This window comes from Lampetra planeri, unplaced genomic scaffold (assembly GCF_965212315.1).
Source record: "Lampetra planeri unplaced genomic scaffold, kcLamPlan1.2.h2 scaffold_135, whole genome shotgun sequence".
Lineage (NCBI taxonomy): Eukaryota > Metazoa > Chordata > Hyperoartia > Petromyzontiformes > Petromyzontidae > Lampetra > Lampetra planeri.
In genome coordinates, this window is record NW_027614067.1 from 189,650 (window position 1) to 213,140 (window position 23,491).

Genomic DNA, 23,491 nt, shown 5'->3' on the forward strand with positions numbered 1-23,491 from the left:
GGATAATATTCTCTCGCAAACAGCACTTGCCCCCAAGGATCTTCGTCTTTGTCTCCTTCATAGGTGCTGCTACTCGCTAAGAGCACTTGCCCCAACAGTCCGTTCGAGGCTACGCGGGGGATCTTTGTCTTTGGTTGCGTGTGCGTGCGTGCAGGGGCAGAGGAGTGCCGCAGGAGCCGCGAGACGCTCATCTGCCCTCTCTGCCGCTCCAAGTGGCGCTCCCACGAGTTTCACAGGTGACCGCATTAACCTAGCAAACTACTTTAATATCATTGACATTAAATACCTCGCCTGCTATACAGGAGGTCGTGGGTTCGATCCCGACACGGGGACACCTGCTGTATGTTTGCGTGTCTCTCTCTCTCTCGCGTGAATTTTTGCACGCTCGCCCACTCGCTCGTCTGACCACTCAGCCGCCCTGTCCCCACGATCGCCCGGTTACATACTCACCCACTCCCTCGACTGTTTACCCCACGAGCTAGACCGCTCCATCGCTCACCCACCCACTCACCGACCCATCAACTCAGTCGCTCGCTCGACCATTTACCCACTAGCCCGACGGCTCCATCGCTCGCCCACCCACACACCCTCTCCTATATCGCCAGCGCCCTTTATATCTGCACCTTCGCCCCCCCCCCCCCCCCCCCCTTGTTCGTCGTGCAGTTATGAAGCCTCCAGCTCGGTCGACACCCAGCCGCAGGCCCAGGTGCAGGCGCCGCCACCACCGCAGACCCCGCACGGCGCCACCGCTGCCGCCAACAACCGGCAGATGGACAACGAGGCGGCGCTGCTCCACTACGGCGCCCAGCCCATCCCCGTGGCGTACCGCGGCATCGCCGAGCCCTGGAGCCAGGTACGGCGCCTGAGCCAAACCCGCCACCTCCTCTTCCCCCCCCGCCCAGGTGGCCTCGTTCAGGATTAGGGCACCGGCGCGCGTACGTAAATGTGCGTCCAGTGACTTGGTGCCATCGTGCGTGCGTGCGTGCGTCATGTGACGTGGCACCATCGTGTGCGCGCGTGTGTGTGCGCAACATGGCGCGTGCCTTCAGGAATGTGGGACCACCGCGCGTGTGCGTGCGTGCGTCATGTGACGTGGCACCATCGTGCGTGCTGGGCGCAGGTGTTTGGTGTGGAGCTGGTGAGCTGCCTCTTCTCGCGCCACTGGAACATCCGCGAGATGGCCATGCGCCGCCTCTCCCACGACGTCACCGGCTCGCTGCTCCTCGCCAACGGGGAACTGCGTGGCGCCGCCGCCAACGACGGCAGCGGCGTCACCGCCGCCGGCGGCGCCGCCGCTTCGGGTGCCGGCGGGGGAGGAGGGGGGGGAGCGGAGGGCGGCCCCCGGGACGGGCCGTCGGACCGCTCGGCGGGGGCCGTGATGGAGTGCTGCTGCAGCGTGCTGTCCATGGTGTGCGCCGACCCCGTCTACAGGGTCTACGTGGCCGCGCTGGTGAGGAGAGCAGTGGCGGCTGGGGGTGACGGAGAGCGGCGGCACAGCGATTAGCGCGCCGCGCTACGAACCCGGCGGCCTGATTTTGGGGGGGGGGGGGGGGGGGAGTGGTGGTTAGAAGAGGTGGGCAGGAAGAGGTGGGCAGGAAGAGGTGATGACATTTTGCTTTGGGTTTTAAAACACGAATCCGGAACACCGCGTTATGACGTCAAGGCCAACGCCTAAAAAAACTGAACTTTTTATTTTACGAGGTGGTAAGGCTCCACTGAGCTGTATAGAACCGACCTGGCCATCACAAAGTACAGCTCAACGAAGTGGCTTATCATCATGCCACTGGAGCTAAGCACTTTTAACTCGTCTAGAGTGACAATCCTATTCCTTCAAAACTTCCTTTTGTGATTACTTTGTTATCCATTCCCCCCCCCCGCGCACCTCCGGTTAGCACGGTTGGCTTACGTACGGTGTTCAACATACACACATACATAGTTCAACATACACACGCGCATTACCCGGTATAATGTAAAATGGTTGCTTTAGTTCGCACGGCCAATCGCAACTCCGTGGCTCAAGGACACCGGGGCAAACACCGCCTGCCAAACCCGGAGCCGCGGTGACGGCTGCATCCGCCGCCCCACCGGTTCGGTAATTGCAGCCTCGTTAAAAGAAGGAGCGGAACTGAAAAAGAGGAAGCGTTACGGGGGGAGAGGGGGGGAGGGGTTGGGGGCGGGGGGGCAACAGACGTTTATTTGAACCGGTCCTGGGGCCCTCCTCTAGGTCGACCCGGCCTCAAGTGATCGCCTGGGTGCGGCGTGTGGTAAACGTCGCTACTGGGGAGATGAAGGCGGCGGGGCGGGCGTTGGTGCCGGCCACCCACCCCCTCGTGCGCCACAGTGGCGGCCTTCATCGGTGGTGCTGCTGTTGCTACTCGCGTTGGTGGTGTTGGTGGCGGTGGTGTTGGTGGTGGCGGTGCGGTTGGTGGTGGCGGTGGTGTTGGTGGAGGCGGTGGTGTTGGTGGAGGCGGTGGTGTTGGTGGTGGCGGTAGTGTTGGTGGCGGTGGTGTTGGTGGCGGTGGTGTTGGTGGTATTGGTGATGGTGGTGGTGATGATGGTGGTGATGCTCGGGGTCAATTCGGCGACGTGCGGCTATCGAGTGAGGGTTCAAACCCTCGCGCGCACGCGCTTATCTCAAACCATGGCCCCCCGACAGTCTGTTAAGGCTATGGTGGGGGGGGATGGTGGATGGGTGGAGAGGGGGGGAGCGGGGGGGTGGGATCTTTGTATAAACACAGTGCGGTTCCCACTCCCCCCAGCGCGACTTGTTTACTTTATGTACTCCCACAGGAAGTATCGGCAGTTGTGTTTCTGCGTGGCCTGAGCCCACGCGCGGCACGGCCCAGCGAGCGAGCCAGCGCACCGCTTTTGTTCCGAAATCCTTGGGAAACTGTAATGCGCTGTACAAACCCCTCCACCGCCCTTTGTGTCGCCCGCCGCCGCCGACTGTGTGTTCTCTCTCGCTCGCTCGTTCTCGCTCTCTCGCTCGCTCCGTTCCTTGCGCTCTCTCTGCCTGTCCTCTTTCTCTCCCTTGCTCTTCTCTCTTTCTCTCTCGCTCGCTCGTTCTCGCTCTCTCGCTCGCTCCGTTCCTTGCGCTCTCTCTGCCTGTCCTCTTTCTCTCCCTTGCTCTTCTCTCTTTCTCTCTCGCTCGCTCGTTCTCGCTCTCTCGCTCGCTCCGTTCCTTGCGCTCTCTCTGCCTGTCCTCTTTCTCTCCCTTGCTCTTCTCTCTTTCTCTCTCGCTCGCTCGTTCTCGCTCTCTCGCTCGCTCCGTTCCTTGCGCTCTCTCTGCCTGTCCTCTTTCTCTCCCTTGCTCTTCTCTCTTTCTCTCTCTTTTTTTTGTACGATCAGTGGAAACAAGAAGATGCTCGGTGTAGTCGGCACTTCGCTTCGTTCATGATTTCGTACTTTTTTTTTTTAATAACTTTGCTTTATGTAAACCCCCACCTCTCGCTCGCTCGCTCGCTCTCTCGCTCGTTCTCTCGCTCGCTCTCTCGCTCACTCTCTCGCTCACTCCCTCACTCGCTCTCTCGCTCACTCTCTAGCTCACTCTCTAGCTCACTCTCTAGCTCACTCTCTCGCTCACTCGCTCTCTCGCTCACTCTCTCGCTCGCTCTCTAGCTCACTCTCTCGCTCACTCTCTCGCTCACTCGCTCTCTCGCTCACTCTCTCGCTCGCTCTCTAGCTCACTCTCTAGCTCACTCTCTCGCTCACTCGCTCTCTCGCTCACTCTCTCGCTCGCTCTCTAGCTCACTCTCTCGCTCACTCTCTCGCTCGCTCTCTAGCTCACTCTCTAGCTCACTCTCTTGCTCACTCGCTCTCTCGCTCACTCTCTCGCTCGCTCTCTAGCTCACTCTCTAGCTCACTCTCTCGCTCACTCGCTCTCTCGCTCACTCTCTCGCTCGCTCTCTAGCTCACTCTCTCGCTCACTCTCTCGCTCACTCTCTCGCTCACTCTCTCGCTCGCTCTCTCGCTCTGCACGCAGCCCTTCTCGCAGTCCGACGGCCTCCGACGGGTAGCTCATAACTGCCTCTCTCTTTCTCTCGCTCTCTCTTTCTCTCCCTTGCTCTCCATCTCTCGTTTCCTGCCGCTCTTGCTCTCACCCTTGCTCTCCCTCGATCGCTCGCTCTCCCTATCCCCATAGCTTTCTCGCTTTCCCTCATTCTCTTGGCTACACTCTTCCTTGTTCTCTCCCTCTTCCTCTCTTTTTCGTTTTTGCTCTCTCGCTCTCTTTCCTGTTCTCTCTCCTCTCTCTCTCTCCCTCCCTCCCCCCTTGTCCCTCTCTTGCTTTCTACTCTCTCTCTGCTCTTTCTCTCCGGCTGGCTCTTCCCCCCCCCCCCCGTCGACTCCGGCTGTCACGGCAGTCCACCACGATAGCGGGGGACGTAACATTCCTCCGAATGCTTTCAAGACACGAGCGGTTGTTCCGAGAGGGGTCATCGTGGGGGCGTAGTGTGATGGGCGAAAGGAATTATGTATTCACCTTGATAATTTGCCATTGTGTTTGTTAAAACTAAACTAAACTATTTTTATTTGACGATGGTAAAGCCCACCGAGCTCTCGAGTTCTTTTTCAGAAGCGACCTGGCCACAGATGATAGCTTAACGAAGTGGGCTTATCATCATCGCGTGGAAATTTATAGCGGCAGCCAAGTACTCTAACCTCGTGACGTTGATTCAAAATGTGGAGGGAAAAAAACGGGATGACTCGGAGAAAAATAGAGGCGACCACGGGGAAAGAGAGAGAGAGGGACACAAACTCCAAATATACAGCAGGTGTCGGCAAGGTCGGGATCGAACCAACGACCTCCTGCATACCAGGCGAGGGAGTTAACATCTCCTAGCCACCGTGATGATGATGATGATTAGAGAGAGAGACACGCAAACTCCAAATATAGAGCAGGCATCGTCAGGGTCTTGATCGAACCCACGACCTCTTGCATACTAGGCGATGGAGTTCACATCTCCTAGCCAGCGTGGCGCTCCACATAGCTAATTTAATCCAGAACTTTTGGGCCACTTCCACCACAGCAACACAATGCAGCGGAGAGCTGATTGAGGTAGGGGGGTAATAAGGAACAAACAAAATCTGAGAAGAATAAAAAGTGCGTTGTTATAATTTGTACCGGATAACAAAAAAACTAAATTTGCGCACACAAAACACAATGGCACAACAATGCTGCCCCCCCCCCCCCCATTGTGTTTCGCGGTCAGTGTTTTATTTTGGCCGCCCGTGTAGCTTCGAGATGGTTGTATGTGTGTGTGTTGAACTTCTTTGGCACCGTACGTAGCCAACCGTGCCAATCGGAGGTGCGGTGGGAAGGACAACAAACTTAACTCAAAAAGCAGTTCTCAATAAGTGAGTTTGTCAATCTAGATGATGATGTAATAATGCGTAGCTCCCAGTGGCTTTCAAATATCGGAAGGAAGAGCTTTCCAGACGGCCGTGGAAATGCATCTGAAGGCGCCACGCGGTGCGTTGAACATCTTTGTTCAATGGCCAGCCTAAAGCCGCCGCTGCTGCTGCTGCTGTAAGGATGATCGGAGTTTGCGTGATAGTTTATGCCCTGACGAGATCAGGGAGGGAGTGTGGTTCAGATGGGCGACGTTTCGGGTGATGGCCCTTTTTCAGGCCAGCCGTTTGAACTAAAAGTCTCAACAATTTTTTATTTTACCAGGTAAGGCCCACTGAGCTATTTAGCAGCTCAGAAGCGATCTGGCTATCACAAATGATAATAGCTCAACGACGTGGCTCATCACTTGCAAATTTATCGCAGCAGCCAAATCCTCGAAACGCGTGCACGTCGATTCTAAATGTGGAGGGGAAAAACCGGAGGACCCGGAGAAAAATCCACGCGACCTCGGGGAAAGAGGGAGAGACACGCAAATTCCAAATACGCAGCGAATATTTAAACAAGTAAATCGCAGCCGGTCGTGGCGTTGATCCCCAACCCGGCCACTCGCGTGCCGTGCGCCGGCCTTCATTCGGCGCTTTCCCCACACCCGTGTCCCCCTCTCCCCGCGCGCGTGCACAGAAAACGCTGCGCGCCATGCTGGTGTACTCCTTCTGCCAGAGTCTGGCGGAGCGAGCGCGTCTCCAGAGGCTGCTGAGGCCCGTGGTGGAGGCCCTACTGGTCAAGTGCGCCGACTCGCACAGGTGGGAGTGGGGAGTGGGGGGCGATCGCGACGCGGCTACCGCTCGGGGAGACGAAGGCGGCCCGGGGCGCGGCGCCGGCCAACCCACCACCACCGCCCCTCTCGTGCGCCACCTGTAGCGGTCACTGCCGCCGGCGCTGCTGCTCGCTCGCAGCGCTTGCCTCGAACGAGTCCGTCAAGGCCTTGTCTTGTGTGCGTGCGCGAGTGTGTGTGTGTGTGTGCGCGCGCGTGTGTGTGTGTGTGCGTGTAGTGTAGCGGTTAGCGCGCTGCGCTATGAACCTGGCGACCAGGGTTCGATTCCCGCTCACGGCTAACACCAGTGACGATTATCTAAACCGGTCCTGGGCCTCCCCTAGGTCGACTCAGCCTTAAATGGGTACCTGGTGCGGTGTGTAAACATCGCCACTGGGGAGACAAAGGCGGTCGGGCGTGGTGCTGGCCACCCACCCCCTCGTGTACCGTTCCGGCCTTCATAGGTGCTCGCTAACAGCACTTGCCCCTACAGTCTGTTAAGGCTATACGGGGTGTCTTTGTCTTTATCTTTGTGTGTGTGTGTGTGTGTGCGCGCGCGCGTGTGTGTGTGTGCGTGGTGCAGTCGGACGAGCCAGCTGTCCATCTCAAGCCTCCTGGAGCTCTGCAAGGGACAGGCCGGGGAGCTGGCGGTGGGCAGGGAGCTGCTCAACTCTGGTAGGGAGGGCGGAGGCGAGTCTCGTCGGGGTCCTGCGTGTCAGGTCACGTCGTGTCTCCTCACGTGACAATTCTCGTCACGTGACAGGTCAAGTCGCGTGACAAGTCTTGTCTCCACTATGGGAACCTCATTTGCCAGTAAAAATATGATAATTGGTTCTTTACCCTTCTATCTGGCAACAAACTGACACCTTTTTACAAGGAGTCATGTTTGCATAGACCGCAATACCTGCAGTCATAATACAAACAAAAGAACATAACTCTGATAATGTGCACTGTCCTTGAAGTTGATTGGTCCACACCCGAGACAGCTTTCCTTAGAGCCTAGTCTCATATGGGTTGGACCAGATGACGCCAAAAGGCGCACAACTCAAGGACAATGCACCATCAGAGTATGAGAGCTCGGGGCAAGCATCTACACTATGGGAACCTCATTTGCCAGTAAAAATATGATAATTGGTTCTTTACCCTTCTATCTGGCAACAAAACTGACACCTTTTTACAAGGAGTCATGTTTGCATAGACCGCAATACCTGCAGTCATAATACAAACAAAAGAACATAACTCTGATAATGTGCACTGTCCTTGAAGTTGATTGGTCCACACCCGAGACAGCTTTCCTTAGAGCCTAGTCTCATATGGGTTGGACCAGATGACGCCAAAAGGCGCACAACTCAAGGACAATGCACCATCAGAGTATGAGAGCTCGGGGCAAGCATCTACACTATGGGAACCTCATTTGCCAGTAAAAATATGATAATTGGTTCTTTACCCTTCTTGTAAAAAGGTGTCAGTTTTGTTGCCAGATAGAAGGGTAAAGAACCAATTATCATATTTTTACTGGCAAATGAGGTTCCCATAGTGTAGATGCTTGCCCCGAGCTCTCATACTCTGATGGTGCATTGTCCTTGAGTTGTGCGCCTTTTGGCGTCATCTGGTCCAACCCATATGAGACTAGGCTCTAAGGAAAGCTGTCTCGGGTGTGGACCAATCAACTTCAAGGACAGTGCACATTATCAGAGTTATGTTCTTTTGTTTGTATTATGACTGCAGGTATTGCGGTCTATGCAAACATGACTCCTTGTAAAAAGGTGTCAGTTTTGTTGCCAGATAGAAGGGTAAAGAACCAATTATCAAGTCTTGTCTCGTCGTGCCCCCCCCCTCCCCCCCCCCCCCCCAGTGTCGCTGGGCCTCGGAGGCCTGGACTTTGTGCTCGGCTGCATCCTGGGCGCCCAGACCTACTACGCCAACTGGCAGGCGCTGCTCGGACGCCTCTGCTTCATCGACCGCCTGCTGCTCGAGTTCCCCACCGAGTTCTACCCCCACGTGCTCGCAGAGGGCGAGGGGGGCGCAGAGGGCATCGCCCTGGACAGGTCAGTGGGTGTGGGTGGGCTAGTGGGTGGCTGGTGTGTCATCTCAAGTCAGTCAACTCCGTGGCACCTGCTGGGTCTGTCCCGTGACCCACTGCGAGGAGGCGAGGATTCGAGATTGAACGCGACGGCCTCAAAGTGCGCCTGGCCTGTCACGGGCCCCCCGTGGTGATGTCACCATCGCTTCGTGGCAAATGGCGGGTTGTTGGTGTTGGTGTGCACGGTAGTGGTCAGCGCTACGCCGCGCTACGAACTCCGGCGACCCGAGTTCGATTCCCGCTCACGGCCACCAACAACCGGTGACGATTATCTGAACCGGTCCTGGGCCTCCCCTAGTACGACTCGGCCTCAAATGAGTAACCTGGTGCGGTAAGTAAACAACGCCGCTGGGGAGATGAAGGTGGCCGGGCGTGGTGCTGGCCACCCACCCCTTTCGTGTGCAGTGCCAGCCTTCATAGGTCCTCGCTAACAGCACTTGCTGTAAGGGGGATCTGTGTTTGTTTTGGGGGTGGGGTGGGTGGGAGGCACGGGGGAGATGGGGGGGTGTAGTTCATCGCCCTGGACAAGTCAGAGGGGGGGGGGAGGCGGGAGTGGCGGTGGTTTGGGTTGTGGGGGGGTGGTGTGGTTGGGTGGCAGGGGGTACATTTTGGGGGGGGCATTTCCCTGCACAGGTCAGAGTGCGAGGGAAGGGGCGGTGGGAAAGGTAGGGGAGCGCTGAGTTAACGAAGGCACCACCGCCCCCCCCGCCCCCCCACTCCGTAGGTATGACAAGCTGCTGTCCCTGCTGAACTTCACGCTCAAGTCGCTGGACAGCTCCCACTCGGTGGTGGGGAAGGTGTCGGGCCGCGTCGTGCTGGGCGCCGCACGCATGGTGGCGCAGGTGCCACACGTCTACCAGCGGCTCGTCGAGATGCTCGGCGAGACGGGCAGCCACCCGCACCAGCAGCAGCAGGGCCAGCAGCAGCAGCACGTGCACTACCACCCGCAGCTCCAGCTGCAGATGCAGCAGCCGTTCTTCCAGCTGCACAACGCGCCGCCGCACCACCACGACGCGAGCACGGCGCGCCTGCAGCGCCGGCTGCTGAGCCTGGCGGAGGAGATGGGCGTCCTCGACTGCATTCAGGTGTGTGTGTGCGTGCGTGTGTGTGTGCCTGCGTGTGTGCGTGCCTGTACAGGTAAGATTTCCATTGGTGAGCTCCTCCGGCAGGCAAGGCTGCGTTGGCTGGGTCATGTAGCCCGCATGCCCAGCCACCGCATGCCCCAAGCAGCTTCTGTTTGACCGCATAGAGGGGGCTAAACGGGCACAGCACGGGCTGGAGAAGAGATGGAGCTGATGCTATGTAGACTTGCCGAAGACTGGTACTAGGGGTGTCAAGATCGGCCTCTGTGGAGGAGGCCGATCTTGACGGCACCTGCCGGGTCTGTCCCAAGACCTCATGTCAGCGAACCTTCCACACTTCACGTGTCACTTCATGTCGAATGGCGGGTGTTGGTACAGGATTTGTCCCGGCAGTTTGTTAATGCTGCTACACAGAGGGTGGGTGGGGCAGGGGGAAGATTTAAGATTTCTCCAGGATAAATAAAATATTTGGATTTTTATTTACGATGTCGTTCGCCGAACGGAACGCGTCGCTAGCGCCACCGGATTAATAACCCTCCACCGCTCACCCCCCCCCCCCCCCGCAGGCTCGTGACGACGCGGGCGACGGGCGATTCGAAGGCTTCGTCGAGCCGTCGGCCCCCCACAACTCCCCCGCGGGCACCGCCCGCTCCACCCCCACCGCCTCCCTCCGCAGCGGGGGGGCGGCGGTGGGGGGGGGCCTCCCCCCACCGCCACTCCCTCCTCCCGCGCCCTTCGCGCCGGAGACGGCCTCCGGGCTGCTCTTCTACGACACGGCCATGCCCACGGCGTCGGGCGCCGTCACCAGGAACGCCGCGGTTGCTTCGGCGTCGTCGTCGGCGGCGGCGGCGTCCGCCCCCCGGGCCACCCCCAAAGACGTCAAAGCGCGGGACGGCAAGCCCGGCGCGCTGGGCGCGGCGCCGGTCGCTCTCGCCACGGCCGGCGCCGACGCACCGGCCTTGGCGAGCGCCGTGGGGCAGCCGCCGTCGTCTGTCGCGGGGGGTGGCGTCCCCAAGACTCATCAGCCGCCGGTAGCGGCGGGAGCAGCAGGTGGCGCCAGCGCTCCGTGCGGTTACTCCGGCCAGCACGGCACAAGGACTCAACCGCAGCAGCAGCAGCAGCACGTGGATAGGAGCGCCGGCACGCTCGCAAAGACGGACAGGTCTGCCGGCGCCGTGCTACCACCGGCGCCCGGCGACGCTCACTGCGGCCCGGCCTCGGTGAGAAACAAGCCGGCGGCGGCGGCGACGCCGTCGGTCAAGCACGACGGCGGCGGCGCTGCGGCAGCGGCAGCGGCGTCGTACCCCAGCCTGGTGCCGTTTTCCGAAACCGGCGGCGGCGGAGGAGCCGACGAGAAAGGCGCTGGCGCAGCCAGGCCGGCCGCGGACTGGCACGGTGGCTCGCAGGCGGCGGGCGAGACGAGGGGGCGGGCGCCGGGCGCCGGCAAGCAGACGGCGGGGGGGTCGGCGACGGCGTCGTCGGGGTGGAAGGACGTCGGCAGGCCGGGAGCGGCGCCGGGCGCCAGGCCCCAGCCGCCGCCCCTCGCCGTGAAGCCGCACATCGAGCGCGGCTCTCCCGAGCGGCAGAAGAGGCCGAGCGCGTCGCAGCCCCGGCAGCAGCAGCCGCAGAGCCAGGGGGGCGCCGGCGGCACCGCTCACCGGGCGGCGTCGGTGGCGCCGCTCGCCGCCAAAGAGGAACGACCGGGCGAGCCGGAGGGCCACGGCAGGGACTCGCGGTCGGCGCCGGTGCCGGAGACCGCGTCCCGGCAGGCATCCGGGCGCAAGTGCAAAGAGCGCGGCGGCAAACGCAGGGACCCGAAGGAGCCTGCGGGCAAGGAGCCCCGTGGCGCCGGCGTTACCGGCGCCGGTGGCGGCGTCGGTTCGTGGCTGCAGAACGGTGTCGGCGGGATGTCGCCGGGGCAGGGACGGGTGCAGCGGCGCGACGACGACGACGATGGTGACGACGGTGGGGAGCAGGAGGAGGACTCGGAGACGGTGCGTTTGGGTGCCGGCGACGATCGTCACGGCGTGACGTTCCACTCCGAGGTCGCCATGACGATGAGCCCGGACGGCGGGGCGGAGCCGGGAGACTCGTACCGCGAGGAGGTGAGGCCGGTTAAACGGTTCGTCATCGCTGAATGTTTACCGCGGGGACCACAAATAATTGATATAAAACACAAACCCCACTCACTCACTCTGTAGAACAGGGGGAGATCACACAAACCCCACTCACTCACTCTGTAGAACAGGGGGAGATCACACAAACTCCACTCACTCACTCTGTAGAACAGGGGGAGATCACACAAACTCCACTCACTCACTCTGTAGAACAGGGGGAGATCACACAAACTCCACTCACTCACTCTGTAGAACAGGGGGCGATCACACAAACTCCACTCACTCAGACTGTAGAACAGGGGGAGATCACACAAACCCCACTCACTCTCACCCGGCAGAACACGGGGAGATGATACAAACTCCACTCACTCAGACTGTAGAACAGGGGGAGATAACACAAACTCCACTCACTCAGACTGTAGAACAGGGAGAGATCACACAAACCCCACTCACTCTCACCCGGCAGAACACGGGGAGATGATACAAACTCCACTCACTCAGACTGTAGAACAGGGGGAGATCACACAAACTCCACTCACTCAGACTGTAGAACAGGGAGAGATCACACAAACCCCACTCACTCTCACCCGGCAGAACACGGGGAGATGATACAAACTCCACTCACTCAGACTGTAGAACAGGGGGAGATCACACAAACTCCACTCACTCAGACTGTAGAACAGGGAGAGATCACACAAACCCCACTCACTCTCACCCGGCAGAACACGGGGAGATGATACAAACTCCACTGACTCAGACTGTAGAACAGGGGGAGATCACACAAACTCCACTCACTCTCACCCGGCAGAACACGGGGAGATGATACAAACTCCACTCACTCAGACTGTAGAACAGGGGGAGATCACACAAACTCCACTCACTCTCACCCGGCAGAACACGGGGAGATGATACAAACTCCACTCACTCAGACTGTAGAACAGGGAGAGATCACACAAACCCCACTCACTCTCACCCGGCAGAACACGGGGAGATGATACAAACTCCACTCACTCAGACTGTAGAACAGGGGGAGATCACACAAACTCCACTCACTCACTCTGTAGAACAGGGAGAGATCACACAAACCCCACTCACTCTCACCCGGCAGAACACGGGGAGATGATACAAACTCCACTCACTCAGACTGTAGAACAGGGGGAGATCACACAAACTCCACTCACTCACTCTGTAGAACAGGGGGAGATCACACAAACTCCACTCACTCACTGTAGAACAGGGAGAGATCACACAAACCCCACTCACTCTCACCCGGCAGAACACGGGGAGATGATACAAACTCCACTGACTCAGACTGTAGAACAGGGAGAGATCACACAAACCCCACTCACTCTCACCCGGCAGAACACGGGGAGATGATACAAACTCCACTGACTCAGACTGTAGAACAGGGGGAGATCACACAAACTCCACTCACTCTCACCCGGCAGAACACGGGGAGATGATACAAACTCCACTGACTCAGACTGTAGAACAGGGAGAGATCACACAAACCCCACTCACTCTCACCCGGCAGAACACGGGGAGATGATACAAACTCCACTGACTCAGACTGTAGAACAGGGAGAGATCACACAAACCCCACTCACTCTCACCCGGCAGAACACGGGGAGATGATACAAACTCCACTCACTCAGACTGTAGAACAGGGGGAGATCACACAAACTCCACTCACTCAGACTGTAGAACAGGGGGAGATCACACAAACTCCACTCACTCACTCTGTAGAACAGGGGGAGATCACACAAACTCCACTCACTCAGACTGTAGAACAGGGGGAGATCACACAAACTCCACTGACTCAGACTGTAGAACAGGGAGAGATCACACAAACCCCACTCACTCTCACCCGGCAGAACACGGGGAGATGATACAAACTCCACTCACTCAGACTGTAGAACAGGGGGAGATCACACAAACTCCACTCACTCACTCTGTAGAACAGGGGGAGATCACACAAACTCCACTCACTCACTGTAGAACAGGGAGAGATCACACAAACCCCACTCACTCTCACCCGGCAGAACACGGGGAGATGATACAAACTCCACTCACTCGGACTGTAGAACAGGGGGAGATCACACAAACTCCACTCACTCACTCTGTAGAACAGGGGGAGATCACACAAACTCCACTCACTCACTCTGTAGAACAGGGGGAGATCACACAAACTCCACTCACTCACTCTGTAGAACAGGGGGAGATCACACAAACTCCACTCACTCACTCTGTAGAACAGTGGGAGATCACTCAAACTCCACTCACTCACTCTGTAGAACAGGGGGAGATCACACAAACTCCACTCACTCTCACCCGGCAGAACACGGGGAGATGATACAAACTCCACTCACTCAGACTGTAGAACAGGGGGAGATCACACAAACTCCACTCACTCAGACTGTAGAACAGGGGGAGATCACACAAACTCCACTCACTCACTCTGTAGAACAGGGGGAGATCACACAAACTCCACTCACTCAGACTGTAGAACAGGGGGAGATCACACAAACTCCACTCACTCAGACTGTAGAACAGGGGGAGATCACACAAACTCCACTCACTCAGACTGTAGAACAGGGGGAGATCACACAAACTCCACTCACTCACTCTGTAGAACAGGGGGAGATCATACAAACTCCACTCCCTCACCTGGCAGAACACGGGGAGATGATACGCTCTCCCGCATGGCCTTGTGGGAGCGTCGATACCGATAAAGTTAACTTATTTTCGGTTTTTTTTCCAGTTTCGTTTTGACGATGTACACGTACCTACGTTTTGATTATGTACATGCACGATTGAAAACTAATTTGTAAAGAAATGAGTTTTCTAAAGAAATGAGTTTTCGACCTTGATGAATTCACCGTGCATAGCTCCCAGTCGCTTCCTAACATCGGAAGGAAGAGCGTTCCAGACGGCCGCAGAAGCGCATCTTGAAAGCGCGCGATGCGGCGACCCGTTTTTGTTCGATGGCTGACGATTACGACGATGATGGCAACGACGATGGTGACGATGATGATAGTGACGATGATGATAGTGACGACGACGATGACGGCGACGATGACGATGGTGACGATGGTGACGATGACGATGGTGACGATGATGATAGTGACGATGACGATGGTGACGATGACGATGGTGACGATGATGATAGTGACGATGACGATGGTGACGATGACGATGGTGACGATGACGATGGTGACGATGATGATAGTGACGATGATGATAGTGACGATGACGATGGTGACGACGACGATGCCGATGACGATGATAATAGTGACGATGATGATGGTGACGATGACGATGGTGACGACGACGATGACGGCGACGATGACGATGGTGACGATGACGATGGTGACGATGACGATGGTGACGACGACGATGACGGCGACGGTGACGATGACGATGGTGACGATGACGATGGTGACGATGACGATGGTGACGGTGACGATGACGATGGTGACGATGACGATGGTGACGACGACGATGACGGCGACGGTGACTATGACGATGGTGACGATGACGATGGTGACGATGACGATGGTGACGATGACGATGGTGACGATGTTGATGGTGACGATGACGATGGTGACGATGACGATGGTGACGATGACGATGGTGACGATGACGATGGTGACGATGACGATGGTGACGATGACGATGGTGACGATGTTGATGGTGACGATGTTGATGGTGACGATGACGATGGTGACGATGACGATGGTGACGATGACGATGGTGACGATGACGATGGTGACGATGACGATGGTGACGATGACGATGGTGACGATGACGATGGTGACGATGACGATGGTGACGATGGCGATGGTGACGACGGCGATGGTGACGACGGCGATGGTGACGACGGCGATGGTGACAATGATGGCGACGGTGGCGACGGTGATGGCAACGACGATGGTGACGATGATGGCAACGACGATGCGGCGCAGGTGGAACGGGACCAGCTGTGCAAGGAGAAGGTGGAGCAGGAGGAGGAGGAGGCGCTGGCGATCGTCATGGCCATGTCGGCGTCGCAGGACGCGCTGCCCGTCATCCCGCAGCTGCGGCCCGTGGGCACCCTGGACATCATCCTCGTGCAGACCGATGTGAGGGCTACCCCCCACCTCACCCCTGCCCCCCCCCCCCCCCAACGCGATGGATACCAGCCGCTTCGTCAAGCTATCATTGGGCCAGCTCGCTTATGGGGGGGCCTTACCTGGCCAAAACCAAAAACCCCCAAAATACATTTTGAACACCCACTTACCGAAATGCCTCGCCGATGCTGTGCCGTTCCCATGTCCACCGGCGCTCGTTGGGCTCGTGAACAGCGCCGGCTAAGGGCGCGCTTGCAAACGTCTGTTGAGTCGCGTCGCGTTTGCGCGCTTGGCTACGTACGGTGACGGTGCGCGAAGTTCAACATTCACAACGACAAAGATCCCCCGTGTAGCCTCTAGCAGACTGTCGGGGCAAGTGCTGTTAGCGAGCACTTATGAAGGAGACAAAGACAAAGATCCCCCGTGTAGCCTCTAGCAGGCTGTCGGGGCAAGTGCTGTTAGCGAGCACTTATGAAGGAGACAAAGACAAAGATCCCCCGTGTAGCCTCTAGCAGACTGGACTGTTGGGGCAAGTTCTGTTAGCGAGCATCTATGAGGGCCGGCACTGTGGCACACGAGGGGGTGGGTGGCCAGCACCACGCCTGGCCGCCTTTGTTTCCCTAGTGGCGATGTTTACTACACGCCGCACCAGGTACTCATTTGAGATCGACTCGACCTAGGGGAGGATGAGTTCAGATAATCGTCACTGGTGTTGGCCGTGAGCGGGAATGTAACTCGGGTCACCGGGTTCGTGGCGCAGGGGCGCTAACCACTCTACTACCACTCCCCACATCACACACGTACACACACACACGTACACACAGCAGGGGATGGAGAAGATCCCAGGCCACGGCAAGGCCCGTCAGCCGTACCGGGAGGGCGCCGAGTGGTTCAAGGGCCAGCAGATCGGCATGGGGGCCTTCTCCTCCTGCTTCCAGGCACAGGACGTTGGCACCGGCACGCTCATGGCCGTCAAACAGGTACACAGGGCGACGATGATGATGGTGGTGGTGATGATGACGATAACGACGATGGTGATGATGATGATCACGATGATGAGCGCTGTGGACACACGTGGTGTGGCGCAGGTGGAGCGGCACCAGCCGTTCCAGGAGTGCTGCGAGAGACTTGCGCGCACACGCAGATAAAGTTCCGCTCCCCCTGTATAGCCTTAACGGACTGTTAAGTAAAGTGCCGTTAGAGACGCGCTTCTCTTCTACGACGTAAGTGCGCAACGCTGCCTTCGTTAGGCGCTGGTATCCTCATATTGTATCACTCCGATTAGCACGGGCGGCCTGCGTACGGTGCGAATCAAGTTCAACGCACCTAAACGTGCGTGCGTGCGTATGTGCGCGTGCCAGGTGACGTACGTGCGCAACACGGCGTCGGAGCAGGAGGAGGTGGTGCAGACGCTGCGCGAGGAGATCCGCCTCATGAGCCGGCTGGACCACCCGCACATCGTGCGCATGCTGGGTGCCACATGCGAGAAGAGCAACTACAACCTCTTCATCGAGTGGATGGCCGGTGGGCAGCACTTGCAAAAAATATAGAAATATATAAACGAATACTACCCCAGATAAAAGGCCCCGTTCTCCTGAGCTGCCGCTATATACACACGCACAGGGACTCCGCGACTTACAAACATTCAGAGATACGAACAAATCCTGGTCCGTATTTGCAGTTGCCTGTTGGGAACCGAGAGATGTAAGCTCAACCGCCGGCGCAATAGATGGCGGTGGTGGTTTTTCCGGTGTCATTACCCAGCATTTCCCTGCCTTGGGGTCACCGCCATCGTCTCCTGTTGTTGTGTTGTGGCTATTCACCAACATCATCAACCCCCGTCGTGTCTCGGAAGCGTAGCAGTGGTGAAAGTGTTGAGGGTGGTAGTAAGAAGAGCCAGTGGCATCTACATCTACAGGAGATGATACAACTTTTAAAGAGAGACACGCAAACTTCAGATATACGGCGGCAGGCATTGTCAGCGTCGGGATCGAAGCCACAACCGCCTGCGTACCAGGCGAGGTAGTCAACATCTCACCACAGGGAGAGAGAGAGACACGCAGACTCCAATTATACAGCAGCAGGCATCAGGGTCAGGATTGAACCCACGACCTCCTGTATACCAGGCGAGGTGGTTAACATCTCACCACCCCTTGCCGTGAACCCACGACACTCATTCACCTCCCTCGCCCCCTCCACTTAGGCCTCGACAAGGTAAGGTAAAAGGTAAAAACAACGAGCCTACCTTTACCCTACCTTTTACCTTACCACAATACAATCACTCTACCCTTACCTTTTACCCTTTAGCAAGGTAAGCTTAAAGGTACAAGGTCGAAAGCAACGAGCCTACCTTTACCCCACCTTTTACCCCTTACCCCATACAAATTACCCGATCACAGGGTAATTCCTGGGGTACTACTATACATGAACAAGGTTTATAACAGGTAAATGTGAGGTAGAGTGCTTTGTTCATATAGAATACTCTCGATGATTCCAATTTTAAATGGGGGCCACGGACTGCGCCACGTAGCTTTTAGCGAGCGGTAAACAAGGTGTTTACCGGATAATTCTTCCGTGCTACCGTTACCCTACCATTTACCTTACCCCTTGGCATGTTGACACCTTGACCTATTTACCCGGTAAAAAGGGTAAATGACCTTACCTTGCCGTGGCCTACCTCCGCTCCTTCCGGGCCCCTAACCCCTCGTGGCACTGCCCCTGCCGTCTACTTGGCACCCCTCCCGAGGAGCACGGTTGGCTACGTGGGGTGCGAAAGAAGTTCAACATACGTCCATGCATTCGTCAACTCACACGGGGGACCCATGGACTCGCACACGGCGTCACACGGCGCTTTCAGATGCACTTCTGCGGCCGTCTGGAACGCTCTTCCTTACGACATGAGGAAGCCACTGAGAGATATAGCCACTTTTAAATCATCATCATTTAGATTGACAAACTCATTTCTTTAGAGGTGCTTTGTGTGTTTAGTTTGTTGGCCTTCCCCCCCGCACCTCCCGATTTAGCACGGTTAGCTACGTACGGTGCGAAAGAAGTTCAATATACACACATAAAACGATCTCGAGGCTACACGGGCGGCCAGAATAAAAAAAAACTGACCGCGAAACAATGGGGGGCGGGGGGGGGGGCAGCATTGTTGTGCCATTGTGTTTTGTGTGCGCAAATTTAGTTTTTTTTTTGTTATCCTGTACAAATTATAACGGCCCAACGCACTTTTTTTTATTCTCAGATTTTGTTTGTTCCTTATTACCCCCCTGCCTCAATCAGCCCTCCGCTGCATTGTGTTGTTGTTGTGGTGGAAGTGGCCCAGAAGTTATGGATTAAATTATCTATGTGGAGCGCCACGGTGGCTAGGAGATCTGAACTCCCTCGCCTGGTATGCAAGAGGTCGTGGGTTCGATCCCGACCCTGCCGACGCCTACTGCTGTATATTTGGAGTTTGCGTGTCTCTCTCTCTCTCCCCGTGGTCGGTTTGTTTCCCTCCACATTTTTAAACAACGTCCACGCGATGATGATAAGCCCCACTTGGTTAAGCTATCATCTGTGGCCAGGTCGCTTCTGAAAAAGAGCTCTATAGCTCGGTGGGCTTTGCCATGGTCAAATAAAAAAATGCAACACGCATCACTCCGTACTGCGCCACCGTTCCGGTAAGCTTTGTCAAGCGCCTCTAGTGAAGGGCGGCGCGCACTCTCTACATAGACACGTAAAATCGGATGAGATTAACGCGATCTAAAACTGATCGGTTGCCCCGTATGACCCCTGTGACCGCTCTCCCCCCCCCCACGTCCGTTGGGGCATTGCAGGTGGCTCTGTGGCTCACCTGCTCAACAAGTACGGCCCCTTCAAGGAGCCCGTGTTGCTCAACTACGTGGAGCAGCTGCTGCGGGGCCTCTCCTACATCCACGAGAACCTCATCATCCACCGAGACATCAAAGGTGCCCCCCCCCACTACCGCCACCCCCATCACTCATCCCCCCCCCCCCCATCACTCATCCCCCCCCCCCCATCACTCATCCCACCATGACCTATCCCCTGTCCCCCCTCATCCCCCCCAACACTGCCTCCCCCAACTCACCCCCTCCTCCATTTCCATCTCCCCCATCACTCATCCCCCCCACCATCCCCAATCTTGCCCCCATCCAACCATCCACCCCACCCTGCCCCACAGCTGAAATTAGACCCCTTGGTAAGACGAAAATAATTTTGTAAACATTTTTTTTTTAAAGTGCTTTGTTTTTCTTTCCTATACTTTGCACTCCCCTTAAGTGTTTTTTGGTAAGTGTTTGTTGTTAGAATGTTCTGACCCCGTGCGCCCCAACAAGGAAAAGAGCTTCACAGCACATCGGATTCCTCCTCCTGCAGAATAAAATAAATATTCACATTTTGGACCCACACTTGCCGTGCTGACCCCTTGACCTGCCGCCCCCCCCCCCGCTTTCTCCTACGACCCCCACTCAACCCCCCACCTCCCCCGGCACCCCCCCTCCCCACGTAGGAGCCAACCTGCTGATCGACAGCACGGGCCAGCGGCTGAGGATTGCAGACTTTGGGGCTGCAGCCCGCCTTGCGTCCAAGGGGACGGGTGCCGGGGAGTTTCAGGGACAGCTACTGGGCACCATCGCCTTCATGGCGCCAGAGGTAGCTGCCACACACTAAACTTAACTACGATTGAACTAACGCTTCGATTGAAAGCTTTCGTGACTGCAGGGATTCATCTTCTTGGTTCTTTCGGTAAAGTCACGTAGAATGGAAATAATAAAATAATAAAAATAAAACTTAATAAAATAATTCTCACGACGTTTCGGCCACAACGCAAGCAGCCGTCCTCAGGTGAAGAACAGGTCTGAATGAATTCAGACTCTGTCTTATCGACAGACCTGTTCTTCACCTGATGGCTGCTTGCGTTGTGGCCGAAACGTCGTGAGAATTAATTTATTATGTTTTATTTTTATTATTTTATTATTTCCATTCTACGTGACTTTACCGAAAGAACCAAGAAGATGAACTAAAGCTATTGAACTAAAACTAAACTTTTTATTTTACCAGGTAAGGCCCCACGTTGGTACTATCACAAATGATAGCGCCAACGAAGTGGAAATTTATAGCAGCAGCCAAATCCTCTACAACGCGTGATGTCGATTCCTAAATGTGGAGGGGAAAACCCGGAGGGCACGGATAAAAATCCACGCTACCACCACGGGGAGAGAGAGAGAGACACGGAAACACCAAATATACAGCAGCAGGCATCGTCCGGGTCGGGATCGAACCCACGACCTCGTGTACACCAGGCGAGGTAGTTAACATCTCACCACGGGGAGAGAGAGAGGTAAAGACACGCAAACACCAAATATACAGCCGCAGGCGTCAAGGTCAGGACTGAACCCACGACCTCGTGTACACCAGGCGAGGTAGTTAACATCTCACCACGGGGAGAGAGAGAGAGATACAGACACGCAAACTCCAAATATACAGCAGCAGGCATCGTCAGGGTCGGGATCGAACCCACGACCTCCTGTACACCAGGCGAGGTAGTCAACATCTCACCATGGTGAGGGAGAGAGAGAGAGACACGCAAACTCCAAATATACAGCCACAGGCGTCAAGGTCAGGACTGAACCCACGACCTCCTGTACACCAGGCGAAGTAGTCAACATCTCACCACGGGGAGAGAGAGACACGCAAACTCCAAATACACAGCAGCAGGCGTCGTCAGGGTCGGGATCGAACCCACGACCTCCTGTACACCAGGCGAGGTAGTTAACATCTCACCACGGGGAGAGAGAGAGAGAGACACGCAAACTCCAAATATACAGCAGCAGGCGTCGTCAGGGTCGGGATCGAACCCATGACTTCCTGACTACCAGGCGAGGTAGTCAACATCTCAGAGCCACCCTCGCACTGCCACAGGGGGACGCCGGAACACCGAACCGGATGGGCTGGTGGCCGCACGTTTCCCTGTCTGCGCCGCTGCTAAGCGATTCAAACGAATTTTTTTTATTATTTTATTTACCTACGTACCATATACTTAACTTCTTTTGCACCGTACCATCGTCAACCGCGCTAATCGGAGGTGCGGGGAGGGGGGGAACAACAAAACAAAAGGAAGACAGTGGGGTGCATGCGTAATGTACGTTGGTTACCCTGTGAATAATAACCCAACCGTTAATGGATATCCATTGTCATTTGTAGGCGTACATTAACCAGCTCCCCCCTGGCCTTCGCACCTGATTGGTTCACGAGTGACGACATCACATTTGTCCCCCCCCCCCCCCTGTCCATATAAGAACAAAACAAGAGTAGGATGTATCCACATCTCTGGCCGTCGCATGATGCTGCTGCCCGTTGCAATTTCTGTCGAAACGTCACGCCAACTCGAATTGTAAATGCGGCGGTGGCTTTGCTCTCCGGCAAAGAAAAGAAGTTCTACATGCCTACTTTGTTTCGTGCCCCCTCCACTGCTCTCCCCCACCGCCACCACCGTGCAGGTGCTGCGTGGGCAGCAGTACGGGCGCAGCTGCGACGTGTGGAGCGTGGGCTGCGTCGTCATCGAGATGTCGGGAGCCAAGCCTCCTTGGAATGCCGAGAAGCACTCCAACCACCTGGCTCTCATCTTCAAGGTGAGGGGGAGGGCAGGGGAGTGAGGGAGGGAGGGAGCCAGGCCCCCCTCCCCCCTGCAGGTTGCGTACACAAAGACAAAGATCCCCCCCCCCCTCACTCTGTGTATAGCCTTGACCAGACTGTTGGGGCAAGTGCTGTTAGCGAGCAGCACCTATTATTGAAGGCCGGCCACGGCACACGCGAGGGGGTGGGTGGGTAGCCGGCACCACCGCCTTGGTCCCTCACCCAAGTGGCGATGTTTACTACGCACCACACCGGGTACTCATTTGAGGCCGAGTCGACCTAGGGGAGGCCCAGGACCGGTTCAAATAATCGCCACCTGCGTAGGTGGTGGGGGCGCGGGGTTGGTAGCTGCGCCGCCGCTAACCTCAGCGCCGCCGCCGCCCCCCCCTTACCCCACCGCAGATCGCGAGCGCATCCACGCCGCCCGCCATTCCAGCCCACCTGTCTCCCGGCCTGCGCGACATCGCGCTGCGCTGCCTGGAGATCCAGCCGCTGGACCGGCCGCCCACTCGGGAGCTGCTCAAACACCCGGTCTTCCGGACGTGGTGACCACTCACCACCAGCTCCACCAAACTCACTCAAGCACCTGGTCTCTTCTAGACGTGGTGACTGCCCACCACCACCACCCTCACTCAAGCACCTGGTCTCTTCTAGACGTGGTGGCCGCCCACCACCACCACCCTCACTCAAGCACCTGGTCTCTTCTGGACGTGGAGACCGCTCACCACCACCACCCTCACTCAAGCACCTGGTCTCTTCTAGACGTGGTGGCCGCCCACCACCACCACCCTCACTCAAGCACCTGGTCTCTTCTGGACGTGGAGACCGCTCACCACCACCACCCTCACTCAAGCACCTGGTCTCTTCTAGACGTGGTGACCGCTCACCAGCACCACCCTCACTCAAGCACCTGGTCTCTTCTGGACGTGGAGACCGCTCACCACCACCACCCTCACTCAAGCACCTGGTCTCTTCTAGACGTGGTGGCCGCCCACCACCACCACCCTCACTCAAGCACCTGGTCTCTTCTGGACGTGGTGACTGCTCACCACCACCACCCTCACTCAAGCACCTGGTCTCTTCTGGATGTGGTGACCGCCCACCACCACCACCCTCACTCAAGCACCTGGTCTCTTCTAGACGTGGTGGCCGCCCACCACCACCACCCTCACTCAAGCACCTGGTCTCTTCTGGACGTGGAGACCGCTCACCACCACCACCCTCACTCAAGCACCTGGTCTCTTCTGGACGTGGAGACCGCTCACCACCACCACCCTCACTCAAGCACCTGGTCTCT

At 56.9% G+C, this 23,491-nt stretch overlaps 1 protein-coding gene across 2 annotated transcripts in view; it reads left to right on the top strand.

The window, feature by feature from the left end:
* The window catches only part of MAP3K1 (mitogen-activated protein kinase kinase kinase 1), an 80,630-nt gene extending 57,563 nt beyond the window's left edge, over positions 1–23,067 (top strand). The window contains exons 9-23 of one of the 2 annotated variants that reach the window (XM_078622151.1): positions 155–236; positions 664–853; positions 1,121–1,450; positions 6,032–6,153; positions 6,748–6,839; positions 8,020–8,212; positions 8,972–9,332; positions 9,896–11,434; positions 15,412–15,567; positions 16,380–16,535; positions 16,917–17,079; positions 19,377–19,508; positions 20,069–20,211; positions 22,059–22,190; positions 22,597–23,066. In XM_078622151.1, the coding sequence (XP_078478277.1) occupies positions 155–236; positions 664–853; positions 1,121–1,450; positions 6,032–6,153; positions 6,748–6,839; positions 8,020–8,212; positions 8,972–9,332; positions 9,896–11,434; positions 15,412–15,567; positions 16,380–16,535; positions 16,917–17,079; positions 19,377–19,508; positions 20,069–20,211; positions 22,059–22,190; positions 22,597–22,743 (3,938 nt within the window). In that variant the 3' untranslated portion in view covers positions 22,744–23,066. Of the gene's footprint in view, positions 1–154; positions 237–663; positions 854–1,120; positions 1,451–6,031; positions 6,154–6,747; positions 6,840–8,019; positions 8,213–8,971; positions 9,333–9,895; positions 11,435–15,411; positions 15,568–16,379; positions 16,536–16,916; positions 17,080–19,376; positions 19,509–20,068; positions 20,212–22,058; positions 22,191–22,596 lie in introns of both variants that reach the window. The other variant, XM_078622150.1, reaches the window with a different exon arrangement.
* The last annotated feature ends 424 nt before the right edge of the window (positions 23,068–23,491 follow it).